The sequence below is a fragment of the Grammomys surdaster genome, unplaced genomic scaffold (assembly GCF_004785775.1).
Source record: "Grammomys surdaster isolate TR1022 unplaced genomic scaffold, NIH_TR_1.0 229, whole genome shotgun sequence".
Taxonomy (NCBI): domain Eukaryota; kingdom Metazoa; phylum Chordata; class Mammalia; order Rodentia; family Muridae; genus Grammomys; species Grammomys surdaster.
The window spans coordinates 2,369,971-2,386,710 of record NW_021604674.1 but is presented as its reverse complement, the minus strand read 5'-3'; the positions used below and the strand labels follow the sequence as shown (position 1 = coordinate 2,386,710).

Below are 16,740 nucleotides of genomic sequence, written 5' to 3'. Positions count from 1 at the left end.
AACTTGGTTTTTGTGAACCATTTACAATTTGGGGAACTGTATAGGAAGGAGAACAGCATTCAGGACATGTAAGCCACAGGACAAAGCTTGAGCAACTACAGAAATAGAGACAGCGTGTACGAGGTCACAGTGGTACATGCTGTGCCTGGCAGAGGCGCTAGGAAGGGGCAGGTGCTTAATCCAGAGAAACAGTAAGTGCTCCTCATGAGGACTCTATTTGGAAGAAAGCACCTTTCGGAAACTGAAATGAAATGCAGATTTGGCAGGTGAAGGAGAGAGGATGTTCCAGTCTTGATCTAGACTTACAGGGTTTTGGTGGGACCAAGACTGAAAGTGTGACCAAGAAAGAGTATATTAAGTAAAAGGATTGGAAATGGGAACCTGGGGCTAGGGGCATGACTCAGTTGCTAAAGTGTTTGTCATGTAAGCATGAGGGCCTGTTATCTGTCCACATAAAAGATCAGATGTGGCAGATGCCTCTTGTCCCAGCACGGGAAGGGGAGACAAGCATGTCCCTAGGGCTTGTCGGGCAGCCCAGCCATCAAGCTTCAGGCCAGGAAGAGGCCACCCAAAGTTGACCTGTGGCTTGCACAAGTACACACATGTGCGCACACACACACACATGTGCGCACAGGCATGCATGCTCACACCCATTCATACCCACCCAGTGGTGGGGAGAAGAGTTGGAGGAGGGGAAACAGCTGTGAGGAACTGTAAGAATTATTGAATGCTAACAGTGAACCTGGGTTGTCTTCTAAATAGAGTAGGTGCCCATAGTACTGAGGGGAAACTGTTATAGAGAGAAAATGTCAGCCAAGTCAAGAACTAATCTGAGGACATTAAAGTCAGAGGAGAAAAGAGTTTAGTTTCAGAGCTTAGGCCTGAGGTCATGACTGACTGAGGGACATGTCTGCTGAAAACATAGCTGACCAGTTGTCTGAGGGTGGAGGAAAAGCAACAAATATCCAGACAGAGGTGCCAACAGGTACTATTTGACATTTATCATTGAGTAATTTAATCCCTGCATCTCAGTGTACTCATCTGAGGTAGTGCCTCTCATTGTGTTTTTCAGATTAGGTAAGACAGTACACACAAGCCTCAGCACAAGTTTTAGGATTAATAGGTGTTAAATAATATGCCCTCCATGAAAATGTAATACGAAGTAATAAATCACCCAACTGGTTTGGTCAGTTCCTTCTAAACTCCCAGCCTGGTCTCAGTTTTCCCTGGTCAGGTACTTTAGAACTGACAATGACTTGAAGGACAGACCGGCAGACTTCACAAGGCCCTCTTTATGAAGAGAATGTGTAGTTACACAAACAGCTTTAATGACTAACTCTCCATGTCACTGCACAGACTGCAGAAAGTGCTCCGCCAGTTTCCATTTTGGGGGTGCTTCTTCTCAGTCATCTTGTTTTCTTGTCCATTTCCAACTGCTCCCACCCCTGCTCACCCATAGCCAGTCCACAAGAAGCAGTTGTTGGTGTAGTAAGAAGCAGAAAATGGGCTGAAACCAATGTGTATTTTAGCTCTAGGAAGTAAATATAGACTCCAAGTGGCGTGTTTAAGAATCCAGGAAGGTGAGCAAGTGCATTTGCAGGGCCATCTCTACATTTGAGCAGGGCCTTTGTCTTCCATCAGAGTCTCTGTGCTTTCACCTAAATAATCTCTCTTCTCTCTGTAAAGTTCAATTTTTAAAAACATGTTTAAAAAACTGATTCTTTGGATTTTTAATGCAGTTTCCTTTTTTAAGGCCTTAATATAATTTTTTTTCAATTTGTATGTATGTATGTGTGTCACATGTGTGTGCCTATGGAGGTCACAGAATCCCTTGGAGCTGGAGTTACAGGTGATTGTGAGCCACCCTCCATGCTGGAAACAGAACCCCAGTCCCTCTGGAAGAGCAGCAAGTGCTCTTAACCACTGAGCCATCTCTTCATTCCCTAACGCATTGTCTGTAGGTGAGAGCTCTCTACTTGCCCCCAGTGAGCTCATTGTATATTAGTGGAGACGTTCCTGTGCCTAAGGCACATAAGAGTTCAAGCCATTTTAGAGTTGTTGAGGTTTTCTAGTCCAACAGGAAAATAAATAGAGTGCTAGGTCTTCTGTGCTCTAGGCAGCAGGCAGGGGACTGCTGGTGTGACTCATTCACTCCAACCTCGAGTTCTAACTCAGAACTCACTTGCTCCTTTACACATGAGTCTGAACTCAGCCTGTCGGTGCCATGGCCTGCTCTCTTTCCTGAACTTGGAATGGCCTTGCTTCTTGGAAAAAAATAGTCCTCTCCAGTGGAAAGTACAGTCTTCTCTGTAAGTTCTTTAGATTGGACAAATCGGCTGCAGTATTACTTACTAGCGTTCCGTAGGACATACCCATACCACCACACTGCCCATGAAAACAGTCATTGTTACATCCTTACATACAGAAGATACAAATGTTGCTTTTTCCAGGGCAGGGTCCTTCTTTGCTGCTTTTCATCTTTGTAGAGCCAATGCCTACCATCATGCTTTGCACCTCCTAGATATTTTTGGTTCTCTTGAAATGAATCCAAAGACAAACCTCCTGAGGCAACCTCCTTCAGGTAAGTCCTCTAACCTGAAATTCAAGGTCAGAGAGAATGTTTGAAACAGACTGCTTGTGTTATTTAAAAAAAAAAAATTCTGAATCCAGGCAGCTCCGGCTGGAGGTGCCCTTCAGAGCTCTCTAGGAAGGGTATTGGTGGTTGAAAGCTTGGGTTTTGTGAGGTGAGAGAGAGTCCTCTGCCTGTCCAAGGCTTGGGCCTGTCTTTCTGGGGCTACTCTGAACTGATCAAAAGTCCGTATGTTGGTCACCATTTTATAAATACAAACCAGGACACAGCCCCACACACTGGATTTTTTTTTTCTCATTTGTGGCTATTACTTGAAACAAGTAAATCATCAATAACATTTTAAAGGCAAGTACAGGCCAGGGCAATAGGCCAGATGACATGATTGCTTGGATTTAGGAAGTCTTCCTGGACCTCCAAGGCCTGGCACCCATGGCCAGTTTGTTGCTGAGCGTATCCACCAGCTCTCGTAGGCTGTCTGATGTTCCCAATGAAAGAACCAGAGTCTAGGCTGAAAGTGCATACTGCCCACAGAGACTAAAGTTACAGAGACTTGGTCTTGTTAAGGAATCTGCTGTCCTGACTTAGAGAAAGGGACCCAGACTATGGCCATCTCTAGACCTACTAATAGCAGGAAAGGAATGAGCTGTTGAATGTCGTCATGTCCTTTGTATGTGACATCTGGCCAGAAAGCCACAAAAACAACTACATAAATGAGTAGAAGGAAGTGCCTGTTGTGAGGGGTGGCACTGGTGTCCTTGTGGGAGGGGTGGCACTGGTGTCCTCATGGAGAAGAAGCCTCAACACAGCTGGAGCTCTGTTCTTTGTGACAGGCATTACATTAGAGAACAGCAAATCTAGCTTTTGTGCAGACTCAGTACATATCCAAAGATAGCATCTTCTAACTTCATATTTCTTGGAGACTTAACGAATTTATGTTATTTCCTGTGTCTTCAGCACCATTTAAATCAATTCTTTGAGGAAGAGATGAAATAGTTTTCCCTTACATCTCCTTGAAGGCATCATCTATGAACAAGCAGTAAGCAGTTCTTTGTAACTTGTGTAGCAGCAGCCAGCCTTAAAGCAGCCTGTTCTCACTGCAATGAGGGAACACGAGGAAACTTGCTTTGGTTGTGTCTCATGTGGCTCAATCAAAATTCTTAGGTGATAGAACTCAAGAACTTGTTGCCTGTTGTTATTTGGTGCCGAGAGCCATCTAAAAGTCATTCTCACATTTGAAAAAAAAAAGTTAGAGGCATGTTCTTAGTGATATTGAAATTGGTTTTTGCTTCTTTCTACATGAGACAGTGTCGATAATGGGTAGCAGCGACAGCTCCAGGTCTGGATTAGATTTTAACTCCAAATTCAGCCCCAGCTTTGAACCTGAGAATCCCTGTGGACAGGATAATGACAGCCCTAGTTTACCCCATGGAGATTGTGGGGTGAGATAAGTCAGTGGGTAATGCTTCTCAGCCATGTTCCTAACACCCAAGGCCTGGTACTTATGGTAGTAAGCTTGGTAGTAATTACTATTTATATCGGGTATAAAATACTTAAAATTAGAATATAAAAGGTATTTAAGGCTGCAGGAAGCTTTGTATTTGAAAAACAACTGAGAATATTTCAGAGATAATTTTTAATATGTTCTCAGGCATTACAAGAAAAAGTCCTATTAATTAAACTTACCCTTCAAAAACCCAGTCAAATAAAATGGAATATACCCTTATACCTTCCTATTCCTGATCCTTAAGAAAATCACACTGCCATTCATGCTTATCTAAAAATCCCTCTGTGTTCCAGCCCTCCACTTCTAACCTATTTGGTACCAATGGGAAGTGAGGAATTTAATTCTAACTATTCTGTATATAACCCAGGGTCATGACAGTACCAGTGGCCACAAGTTCCTCCAGAGCCCACCTCTTTTCCTTCAGACTGGCTCTGAGCTGAGGGCTTGGCATTGTTCACTATGTCTTAGAAGCCCCCATACACCTCAGTTGTCATTTCTGAAACTGGAGGCATTTTATGAACTTGTGTCTATTACTGACTCCAAGTACAAGAAATAAAGGAGAGAGGTTTTGGCCAAAACAAAACAAAAAACCATTATATGTCTTCCATTATATGCCTTTCAAGCTAATAGAACCTGCCATCAAACTTACGATTACAGGAACACTATATATAGTATAATTCACCTTTATTAAGGGGTATGTATTAAAACTAGCAAAACTATGACTGTCAATTCTCTCTTGGTGGAAATGGCTAATGATATTGAAAGCAGATATCCAGCCAGTTTATTGTTTGGTACTATTCAGCCTATCGAGTAATTTTAATTATGGCTTACTTCCATATCCAGATCATTTCCATTTATTCACCAAATATTTTGTAAATGTGAAGTAGAATAGAATTCACATCATTCACACAAGCTACAAATTTTATGAGGTCATATATAACAACTCAACTTTAATTTTATACACATCATAAATTGAAATTGGGGCTGGAGAGGAGGCTTAATTGTTAAAGATACCTGCTTTTCTTCTAGAGAACTCAAGTTCAATCCCCAGAACCCACATTAGGAGACTCACAACCACCTGTAACTCACTTCAGGGAATCCAACACTGCCAGCTTCCTCAGGTACCCACACTCATGTGCACTACTCACATGCAGACACACATACCCCATATGTAATTCAAAATCATAAAAAATGAATGAATATTTCTTTAAGTGCTTCTCAGCCATTCAGAATTCCTCTTATGAATTCTCTATTTAGTACTATACCCCATTTTTTGATTGCGTTGTTTTTCTTTTTGGTGGTTAGCTTCTTGAGTTCTTTATATATTTTAGATATTAGCCCTCTATTGGATGTGGGGTTGGTGAAGACTTTTTTCCAATCTGTAGGTTGCTGATTTGTCCTGTTGACTATGTTCTTTGTCATACAGAAGCTTTTCAGTTTCATGAGGTCCCATTTATCAATTCTTAATCTTGGAACCTGAGCCATTGGAGTTCTGTTTAAGACATCCCCCCTACTCCCCATGCCAATGACTTCGAGGCTCTTCCCACTTTCTCTTCTATTAGATTCAGTGTATCTGGTTTTATGTTGAGGTCTTTGATCCACTTGGACTTGAGCTTTGTACAAGGTGACAAATATGGATCTATTTTCATTTTTCTACATACTGACTGCCAGTTAGACCAGAATCATTTATTGACGATGCTTTCTTTTTTCCATTGTATATTTTTGGCTTCTTTGTCAAAGATCAAGTGTCCATAGGCATGTGGTTTTATTTCTAGGTCCTTGATTCTATTCCATTGATCAACCTGTCTGTCTCTGTACCAAATACCATTCAGTTTTTATCACTATTGTTCTATAGTATAGCTTGAAGTCAGGGATGGTGATTCCCCCAGAAGTTCTTTTATTGTTGAGGAATTGTTTTCACTACTGTGGGTTTTTTGTTTCTCCAGATGAATTTGAGAATTGCTCTTTCCATGTCTTTGAAGAATTGTGCTAGAATTTTGATGGGGATTGAGTTGAATCTGTAGATTGCTTTTGGTAGGATGGCCATTTTTACTATGCTAATTCTACCAATCCATGAGGAATAGTCAGCGGGCAGACTGGGAGGGGGATAATGACTAGACTGTAAAAAAAGATTAAAGAATAATAAAAAATAAAATTGCATGAAACAAAGTTAACACTTGTACAATAGTCCCATTTACAAAGCATTTTTACATATATTATCCAACAGGTTAATATTGCTGTAAGATAAAAAGTCAATTGTATTCTTCATTTTACAGAAAAAAGACCTGAGGAGATTCAAATGTTTACTATTAGAATTCATGTTTCTACCACCTATGACCTCAAACCAGCCACTTAGTTAAAGTGTTGGAGGGAGTTGGAGGAGGAGTGGGAAGTGGATACAATTAATACATATTGTATACAAGTATGGAGTTTACAAAGAGAGAATAATAATAAAATATATCTTTTAAAGCTTTAAGAGAAAAAAATACATTTGTAGCTTGTGGATTCTCTCAGGAGAATATTCCTTGGGGAAGCAGCACCAGTAATGTGCAAATACACACCATCCTATTGGGCTGTTTAAAAAGCAGCTTTGGGGAAGTATAATTCACATAGTATACAGTTCATCAAGTTAATATGTGTTATTCGTTAGTTTTCCATATGTTCACAGCTTGTACAACCATCAGTCACCAGGATCAATTCCCACCACATCAACCCCTCTAGTTATAGGTAGCCATTAATCTGTGTTTTGTCGTGATTTGCCTCTTCTGGACATGGTGTTTTGTATCTGTCTCCTTTCGCTTAGTACAGTATTTTAGTATTTTACCTGCTATGCATGAATCAAGATTGTTGCTTGCTGGATGGAAATGATGCTTATTTCCTGGATACCACTGGCAGCTTGCACCATTTAGAGTCTACCTTAATGATGAGAACTATTCTGTGGAAATTCCACAAAGGTGTCTGAATTTGCTCCCTTGAGTAGTTGTGAAAATTAAACGAAGTTATGTGAGAGCAACCAGCTATCACAGTAGCATGTGATTTAATTAAGCAAGATAATTGTCTTTATGTATCAAGTACAGTGCCTAGCACAACAGGGCCTCCTCAGGTCTCTTTGCCCCACTTGAATATCCAGGGATTAGTAATATTACTTCAATATTACTAATATTGAAGCAATAGGCATCTTAATTTGTAGTCCAGACTAGTCTGTAACTCCTTATGTAGCTAAGGTTAACACACATGGCAACCCTCCTGCCCCAGCCTCCTGAGCACTGAGAGTATAGGTGTGAGCCCCCCACACCTGATACAATAATATTTTCACTACAGCTTTGAGGGTGAAGTACTGATTTCTCCCACCCTTTTGTTTCTTTCTCCCCAAGGCTATGCCTTCCTGCTGTTCCAGGAGGAGAGCTCAGTGCAAGCTTTGATAGATGCCTGCCTAGAAGAGGATGGGAAACTGTACCTGTGTGTGTCCAGCCCCACCATCAAGGATAAACCGGTAAGTGATATGTGGCCAGCTGCTGCTTTCCCAGAGTGCAATTGACTAGCTGTTCCTTCTTCTTATCATGGAAATGCAATAATTAGAAGCCTAGTACCTGAGTTGACCTTGCTGTGTAGAGCTAGGACTGTTGCTGGTGATGAGAAGTTAGCTAAAAAGTACTCAAATTTCATGTTTCACTTTTGAGACTACGGGTAAATAAATGGGTCCTTGACATCCACTTAAAGCTTGGTAAGCTAACTGCTATTTAGAAATGCTGAATTGAGGTGAACAATGCTCTTAGTGGTTCTGGCAGCTCTTTTCTGTCATTTCAGATCAAGGACAGGAGGAATTTATTTTTTAATGTCTTTGAATGTAGTGCTTTATGGTGGGTTGTATCCACAGCTACCTGATGGGTGGGCCAGGAGGTCACACTCTAAATGGACAGTTTCAGCAGGGTAGGAGAAGGGCAGGGCAGAGAGCATGGCACTGACACTATAAACAAATATATGTTCATCCAGAGTTTGTGGCCAAGAGCCTGTGACTTCTGAGCTATTGTAGTGAGTGGAGAAGGGTCAAGACCATGTTCAAAGCAGAAGAAAGAATGTAGTTAACTTGGCAATGTTAGGGATCCATGGGAAGTTGGCAGGGGCAGGGTGGGGTGAGGCTCGGTCCTTAGGGTGGGAAACAGTAAAATTAGTGATGTGGAATGAATGGGCAAGGGGCTAATGCTCTATCTAGGGCTTAGAGCAGCCACTGCACACGTTCATCCGAGATGTTGGGGCTCACTTGTTTGGCTAAGTATATTCTCAGAAATGTGTCTGTGAAGACTTAGGTTAGATATCTGAGCTTGAGTCTTGACTTCATTATTTAGTATTTAAATATATGGTAGGTTCTGACCATTCTGTCGTTGATGAATTATGGTTTTCTCAACTAAAAAGTAGGAAAAACAACTTGTTTTTCTTTGGGTTTTTAAGAGAAAAATGAGTGTAGAAGCACTCAGTAGAGAGCAAGTACTTGTACAAGCATAGCTCTCTGTGCTGTCAGTTACTCCTAGTGTTGTGCTTCAGGACAGGACAGTTAGAGCTCAGCTATGTGGCCGGCCATACCTTCTGGGAAGGACAGGCCTTCCAACTGGGACTTTGCTGCCTATGAAGAGGAGAATAAACATATAAATAGAAGAGGGAATTACTACAGAATGGGATTATTGAGTCATGGCAGAAAGATTAATACAGAAAAAGAAATAAGGACTTTAGATATTATGAAAGTGTCATTGTAATTGTTAAGTTCTGGGTCCATCGCCACATTTTGGTAACAGTAATAACATTGTGGAATGCTGTGGCTGTACAGGTGGGGAGACAGGAGTGGGAAAAAAGTAGAGAGCCTGTGTTAGCCTTGAGCTTTATTTAAAAGGCATGTGCATGGTGTGGGAGACGGTCAGGCTTACTGAGAGGAGGAGCGTGTAATACATCCTCTGAATAACAATTAAACCTAAAATTACTTAAGTCCCTTTAGAGTCATGTGACATTAGAAACTTTCTACCAAATATAGCAGTGAGCTGTCTTACCAGTGAATCCGCAGAGATGCCCCTGGCATTCAGTGAGAAGGCAGTAAGAATATACTAGGAAGTTTATGGTAGAAGGGGCCATGCTCTGTCAGAGAGGATGCAAGCACATTTCATATGTAAAAAGGCACAGGGATAGAGATGCATGATGACATAATTATGCCCACACTAGAGAACAAGCTGTAGAACTGAGATGAGGAGGTGAGGTGAGCTCGGGGCTCAGAAGCTCTGTGTCACTGGCTCCATAGGGCAAGGAGAGGAGAAGATGCCCTGAAGGGCAGGCCCGCGCCCGGACAAGATGTATTTCGAGAGAGAAACAAACTGATCATTGCAAACATATGTGTATGGAGATAACACCATTGCTTTTTAGTGTTTGCACTCTAAATATGTATACTCCAGACTTTAAGGACTTTTTAAAATGATTAGTGTAATCTTCTCTATTGGAAATGTTTATGAGAAACTACCTTTCAATTGTTACTGCACATTTCTACCTGATCACAGTTTGCCTTATCTGAGCTAGAGGAGGGGTTGTACTGCAGATGAATTCTGATGGTGACTATCAAGAAGATGTTTATTTGCTCCAGACATACTCAGGATTTCTAGCATTAATAGGTGGGATAAAACATAGAAAGAAAACCCTCCCTGGTGGTTTGTTTACTTTGAATGAAATACATTCATTCCATGGTGGATTGCAGAGCTTGTCTCCAGTTTTGTGGCTTCTTTCTGGGCGTTAGCTTTCCATCCAGGACTCCCAGCTTCACGTAGACACACCTCGCTGGTGGCTCACATACACCCCAACTCATGCGGATGGATGTCCCAAAGAGAGCAACAGCTAGAATCAGCCTCCAGGCTCGGTGAAGGACCTTGCAAACAGCTGCTCATGCAGCGTGCTTTCTCAGCTATGGTTCCTCGTTGCTCCATGCCTTAGGCTGACTGGCTTTCATGTTCTACCCTTTAGGGTGTTAATGCCCTGACTGTGATGTTTAATTCTTTTTGACCCTATCAAAATAAAGAATGGATGGAAATATATCAGGTTCCAAAGTTACCTTGAAGATTTTCCTACCCTTTCTCCTTTTTCTCAACCCTCTTCTGGTGTAGTGAGTTAAGTTATTCAGACTGTTTTCCCAGTGCAGAGCCCAACAGTAAAGTCTTCTCTAAATTATCTTGTCTAGGATCATACTTGTTTTAAATCTATCAAATCCCAAACTGATGGGTTTTATTTAGGGTATATTAGATAGGTGCTTTTGTTCAGTGATGTCCTTCCATTAAATAATTCTATGTGGATTGTCTGTGTATAGCTTTGGGCCTGAAAGGTGGCAGAAAGAACTGTGTTGATTGCCTGCTTATTTTGACTCTTTAGTCACAAAGGAAGGAGAGATTGGCAGGAGCAGCTGTGGGTTCAAGACCTGTAACTATGTCCTACAGAAAGAGGAGCTCCACAGTTCATCAGCCCCAGGCACCCCAGATGACAGTAATGTCTGTGTGCTTCCGGTGAGGCAGGGGGATGCTATGAACAGTGGTCTCTCTCTAAACAACAAACTATAGAGTGGGTGTCCTGAATGAGCCCCCACAGAGATAGACGGAAGACAGACAGAAGACAGGAAGGCAAGGAGGTGGTAAGGAGACTTGTTCTGTTTTGTTTTGAGACTGAGCACTGGGGTCTTACCAGCAACTATGGCTGACCTGGAATTGATTTGTAGATCAGCCTGACACCAAACTCAAAGATCTGCCTGCCCCTGCCTCCCAAGTACTGGGACTAAAGATGTGCATGACCATGCCTGACAATGATTCTTGCTGCTAGAATAGACTGGCCACAGTTATGCAACAGGGAACACCTTGAAAGGAATTTAAACTGTATTATCAAGCTGACATGTGCTTATGTAGGTTAGTTTTTTGGACTATTGCTCAGGTAACATGGCCATTCACTTACACATTTGAAAACAAAATCCAGTGGAAAAAATGATAGAGTCAGAGAAGCTGGAATTAGATGCTACTTATGATTTCAGTTCTTTTTTTAAAATTACATTTTAGTTGATTTATGTGTGCATGCGTGTACGTATGTGGGACAGCTCTGTAACATTGGCTCTCGCCTTCCACTGTGTCAGTCCTGGGAGTGGAACGCAGCTAATCAAGAGTTGGTGGTTAAGTGTTTACCTGATGAGCAATCTGACTGGCCCCGTGTTTCAGTTCTAATTCTGTCTAGTCTGTCATTCTGGTCTCTCTTGTCCTACTATGTGCCTGTCAGGGGAATTTTTAGCACTGTTAGTTGTTCTTCCTTAGCTATAGAAACAGACCAGAAGTTTTTGCCTAGGAGTTGAGAGCTTTCTAGTCTAGCTTCAATTTCTCTCCCAACCGTTTTTGCTTTTTTTCTGACCTTCATATTTACTTATTTACCTTCCCTTTTCTTTCATGTGTATGTGTGGAATACACACATGTATATAGAATGTTTTGATGTGTGTGTCTCCAAATATGTACATAAGGAGGCATAAGATAAATATTAAAAATCTTTCTTCATCACTCTCCTACTTAATCTTTGAAGCAGTTTCTTAGTCAGATCCGGTGTTCAACAACACCGGCTAGTCTTGCTAGCCAGCTTGCTCAGGGCTCCTCTGTCTCCACTTTCTAAGGCTGGGATTATAGGCAAACTGGCACACCAACCTGGATTCTAGTGATCTGAACTCCACCCCTCCTGACTGTACGGCAAGTCCTTTAATGACTGAGCCATCTCCCTCCCCTGTACCCTCATATTTTAATCAAACTGAAATATTTTTGTTTCTGTCACAAGGTCAAATTCCTACCCTTACTTCAAAAACCTTTCTCAAATGCTATGGACTTTTCCCTGACTATTTTACTGTCTAATAACAAATTATACTTACTCTAGCAGCTATCAAAACGAACACATGAACAAGCAAAATCTTTCCAAAAGACTAAACTGGGAAAAATAAGTAAAAGCTGTTGTGGGGCATGTGGACTGCCTGCCTCGTCTTTCTGTTCATGGTGTATCTACTAAGACCATGTCATTCTCCATGTGCTGCCTGCTGAGTCCAAACTTTAGTTTTGGCTTAGCTCAGTTAAATCTGGGTTTATAAATCCATCTTAGAATCCTTGGGCAAGTCATATTATCATGTGCCACCTAGGAAGTTATTAAAAGTTTTTACCTCAATTTCCTTATTTGTTCTTTGAATTCTAAATCTTGATCATAATTTGGACACCTTCTTCCAAGAGTTTTTCCAAAGAAGGAATTCCTTGTCTGAAATAAGAGTATGGTACCTCCTGTCTTGCTCTCTTAGTCTATGAACTTGCAAATGGATCCAGAGCTTCTTAGAGCTTTAGCCTTTGGATGCTCTATGCCCTGTTCCATGAAGGTAAAGTGGCAGGTCTGGGTAGCCAGGGTGCCATATAGAGACCAGTGAACAAGACGGCCAGTGCTTTCCTTCAGGGACTGCATTCAGTGATTACCTATGTGTATTCTAAAGAACACATGTCCAGTTGACAACCATCTTGAAAGTCACCACTGTGAATTTTATATTAAGTTTCTCCTTTAATTAAGTGAATTAAGGTGGTGCATGCCTTTAATCCCAGCACTTGGGAGGCAGAGGCAGGTGGATTTCTGAGTTCGAGGCCAGCCTGGTCTACAGAGTGAGTTCCAGGACAGCCAGGACTACACAGAGAAACTCTGTCTTGAAAAAACAAAAACAAAAGAAAAAGTTCTATATTCCTAAAATATTCAAGAAACATTGATTTTATTCAGGCTGTAAAAGCATCTTGCAATATAAAAAAATTTGTGTAATATTATGTAATATTCTCTAACCCTGAATTTTATAGCCCTCCTTTGAACATAGTACTTGTATAAATCCCTGTGAAATTAATTATCTGAAACCCTATCAAGTAATAGGTTTCCTCCCAGGAAAAACTCAGTAACCTGATTTGGCTTTGTTTTATTTTATTTTACTTTTATTTTTATTTTTAACTATGTGTATATATGCTATCTGTGAGTAGCATAAGTGTAGTTGCCTTTTAAGGTCCAAAGAGGGCATCATATACCCTGGTGCTGTAGGCAGTTGCTGGCTGGCTGCTGTGGATGCTGGGAATCAAATTCAGCCAACCTCTGCCAGTACAGCAAATGCTCTTAACCACTGAACCATTGTTCCTCCAGACCCTCAACCCAAGTGTTTACGTGTGAATTCCTCTAAACTATTAACAACCATCCCGTCTTAGTACCGTGGGGCTGTAAATACACCTGTGTGGAGACATTGGACCAAATTGTTTTGCTTGGGTACAAAATTGTTTGAGGCATGAGTCTAGAATTTAAAATAGTCAAATAACAGAGCTAGTTCCATTGTTAAATCAGTGGGGAGGGAGGGGCAGCAAGAGCCTGTTTTGTCAGTAGATCAAGGAATACTCTATTAGCCATTTCTTTTTTTTCTTTCTGGTGGTACTGGCACATGCATGAAGGACCATGCATGGTCATTCTAGGCAAGTCCTCTACTACTGAGCCTTCAGCCTCTACTGGTCATTTCTGTTCTTTAGAGGATTGAGTTTGCAGAGAAGGAAGTGGTTGCTTACTAGTAGAAATGCTTTTTCAGCCTCCCACCCCCACCCCAGGAAACTGTGGCTCCAGCCAATGGCCTAGAGGACAGGAAAGCTCACAGGTTCGCAATATAGTTAATGTGGAGTCAGATAAGCCTGGATTTCAGTCTTGAAATGACTTAATTTTCATGGTTGTTAGATGATTGGTCCCACAGGTTGAAGTAATTTTTGCTGTATATAATTATAGTAAGGTTAAATGTGACTATAGAAAATACATAGGGCGTATTTTCTCTTACTTTGTCTTAGTGAGTATTAATTTACACAGAATTCATATGCTTTTAAAAAGTCACCTAGGGGCTGGAGAGATGGCTCAGTAGTTAAGAGGACTGGCTGCTCTTGCAAAGGACTAGGGTTCAATTCCTAGCACCAACATGGTAGCTCACAACCATCTGTAACTTCAGTTCCAGGGCATCCAATGCCATCTTCTGTCCTCTGCACCATCTATGTGCACATGGTACACATACATGTAAGAAAACATACATAGTAAATAAGTAAATAAGTGAATATTTTTAAAAGGGTTTCATCATCTTAACCCCCAAAAAATGAATTCATACTAAAGTTTGTTCCGTCTTGGGGAGCAAAAGAAAAGAAAATGTATAGCTTAGACATGCACTTGGGTGTGAAAATTGCTAGTAGTTTCAAAACCCAATCAGCTGTCATGTTTTCTAAGTGACATTGGTGATGATGAACCAAAGTCATTCTGATTACATGATTAACCTATGACTTAGTGACATCAAAAGTGGGCACAGAGAGTAGGCCAAGCCCTAGAGTACACACTGGTAACCAACACAGTATATTCCCATGCCCCTGGAAGTTGAATGAGTAGCATGTTCTAGGAGCTGTGGAAGTGCAGTAGCCAGGCTGGTGTGGTGGGGCCTGCCCATAATCCCACTACTTGGGAGGCCAGACCAAGAAGGTCTCAGGGTTGAGAACAGAGTGGGCTGCACAGTGAGACTCTCTCAAAAAAAAAAAAAAGTTGCAGAGGAAAGAGTACCCATTATTCCTCCAGTCTGCACATAGAGATCATTAAGGCTGGACACTTTACTGGGCAGTTGGGCCCCACACAGCAGGTGTATGAGCTCAGCCTCACCCTCAAAGGACCTTAGCTGTGACAGTGGGAATAGGTGTGTGACAGGAAAGTAAACTGAGGAGCTGCAGGTCCTCTCAGAGAGATGTTGTAGGGAATAATTGAGATTGGGAGTCATGGACGAAGAAGAATGTGCAGATGTTATGACTCAGTCAGCTTTCTTTACTCAGAAAGTGTTCATTGGCTTGCATCTTTTGACTGCAGCATTTAATTAATGGTTTACTAACTCGAGTAGTGCATGCATGTACATTACATAACCTTTCTGTCCATTCTTTCTTTCTTTCTTTATTCATTTATTTTGCTAAGCAATCCCTATGAAAGCAGACACAGAGTGCCATGCTTCATTAGTGGCTGACGGTCCCTGAGGGGCTGTGAAGCCGTGCATGGAGTAGGCACTGCAGCTGAGCGCACGTTGCAGGGCTTACTTACCTTACTGTACCTGGACTAAACTTGGTGAGGGACCTGGAACACAGGAAGCACAGGACAGACTTTCCCAGTATTGTTTTTTGCTACCTGTCTAGAAAGAATTTCGGCTCTTTTGTTGTCTGAGGATCCGTTAGACCGATGGTTCTAGCCTTCCTAATGCTGCGACCCTTTAATACGGGTCCTCGTGTTTGCTACTTCCTAACTGTGATCTTGCTAATGCTATGGATCATAATGTAAATATCTGTGTTTTCCGATGGTCTTAGGTGACTGACCCCTGTGAAAGGCTCATTCCATGCCCAAAGGGGTTGTAACCCATAAGTTGAGAACAGCTGGGTCAGAGGGTTAAAGTTACAGCTTTGGGCCCGTGGCTCCAGAGCTATGTAGGATACAGAACTCTTACCAAAGCCAAGGACTGATCATCTGTCAGGTTCTATTCTTTCTTCTTCTCCTGAGAGTGACCAGAGTTGTCACCATTGGTAGAGAAGAACACTTGAGAATAATAGATAGATGGCATCTACTCCTGGAAATTGGCTGATTTGTTTATTACTATATGAGAAATGAAAATTAGCTCACAATGAAATACCAAATACGTGTGTGCTTTGAAAAGTTTAATCCCCAAATACTGCTGCTATGGCTGTTAGTTTCTGTGTTTAATAATAAAAAGAGTCCTTATACCATGAAAGAGGCAAAGATACTTTACAAGCTGTAAACTCTTTCTGCTGGCTCTTTCTGTTTCTGCTGTCACACTTTAGTGGTTTAGTGAGGGCTGCCTTACTTAAAATAGAACTGCTGACAGCTGACATGGGTCGGAGTCCATCACTTCAACTGACCCATTACAGCTATATGTCAGGGGACTTGATTTAGCTGACTCATCCTGGCTGGGAGGATGAATTGGGATGTTGCCACTTGCTGTGGAGAGCATTCCTGAGGGTTCTGCACTATTGTTGTTCTGTTTCATGTAAAATGAAAGGATTGTAGGACTAGGGGGAGAAAAATAGTTTCTTCTTGAAGAGTAAGAACTTGAAGGGTATGGGGAAAAACAAACAAACAAACAAACAAACAAACAAACACCAGGAAATCAGAAAGGGTGTTAGAGTTGACAGCGTCTCAGCTCTGAGTTTTGTAGGAGAGAACTAATAGCCAGATGGCTGGAGAGGAAGTATCAGCTCTGGTACCTGAGCTGACCATGGAACTGCAGTGCTGATTTTTGAACTTTTGAGTTCCTTCAGGAAAAACAGATGGAACAAGATACCTTGCAGTAGGATATTTGTGTGGTGGGCATTTGTAACCTACAGTGGGAACCAGGAGGATGAAATATAAAGCAAGGTGTTCCAAATGAGTGCCCAGAATTAGTGATCTGTGATTCAAAACACTAATGAGTCTAAATAGAGAATTCTAGAATTGTAGGAAGGCTAAATGATGTTCACACACACACACACACTCCCCAAAACAAAAGACTTGAAGTTTTTTTCTTCCCTTCCCTTCCCTTCCCTTCCCTTCCCTTCCC

The 16,740-nt window shown here is 41.6% G+C and overlaps 1 protein-coding gene across 1 annotated transcript in view; it reads left to right on the top strand.

Annotated features, from left to right (window-relative positions):
* Positions 1 to 16,740, top strand: part of Cpeb3 (cytoplasmic polyadenylation element binding protein 3) — a 183,262-nt gene that overhangs the window by 130,961 nt on the left and 35,561 nt on the right. The window contains exon 7 of the mRNA XM_028773477.1: positions 7,469 to 7,587. Within this exon, the coding sequence (XP_028629310.1) occupies positions 7,469 to 7,587 (119 nt within the window). The remainder of the gene's footprint in view (positions 1 to 7,468; positions 7,588 to 16,740) is intronic.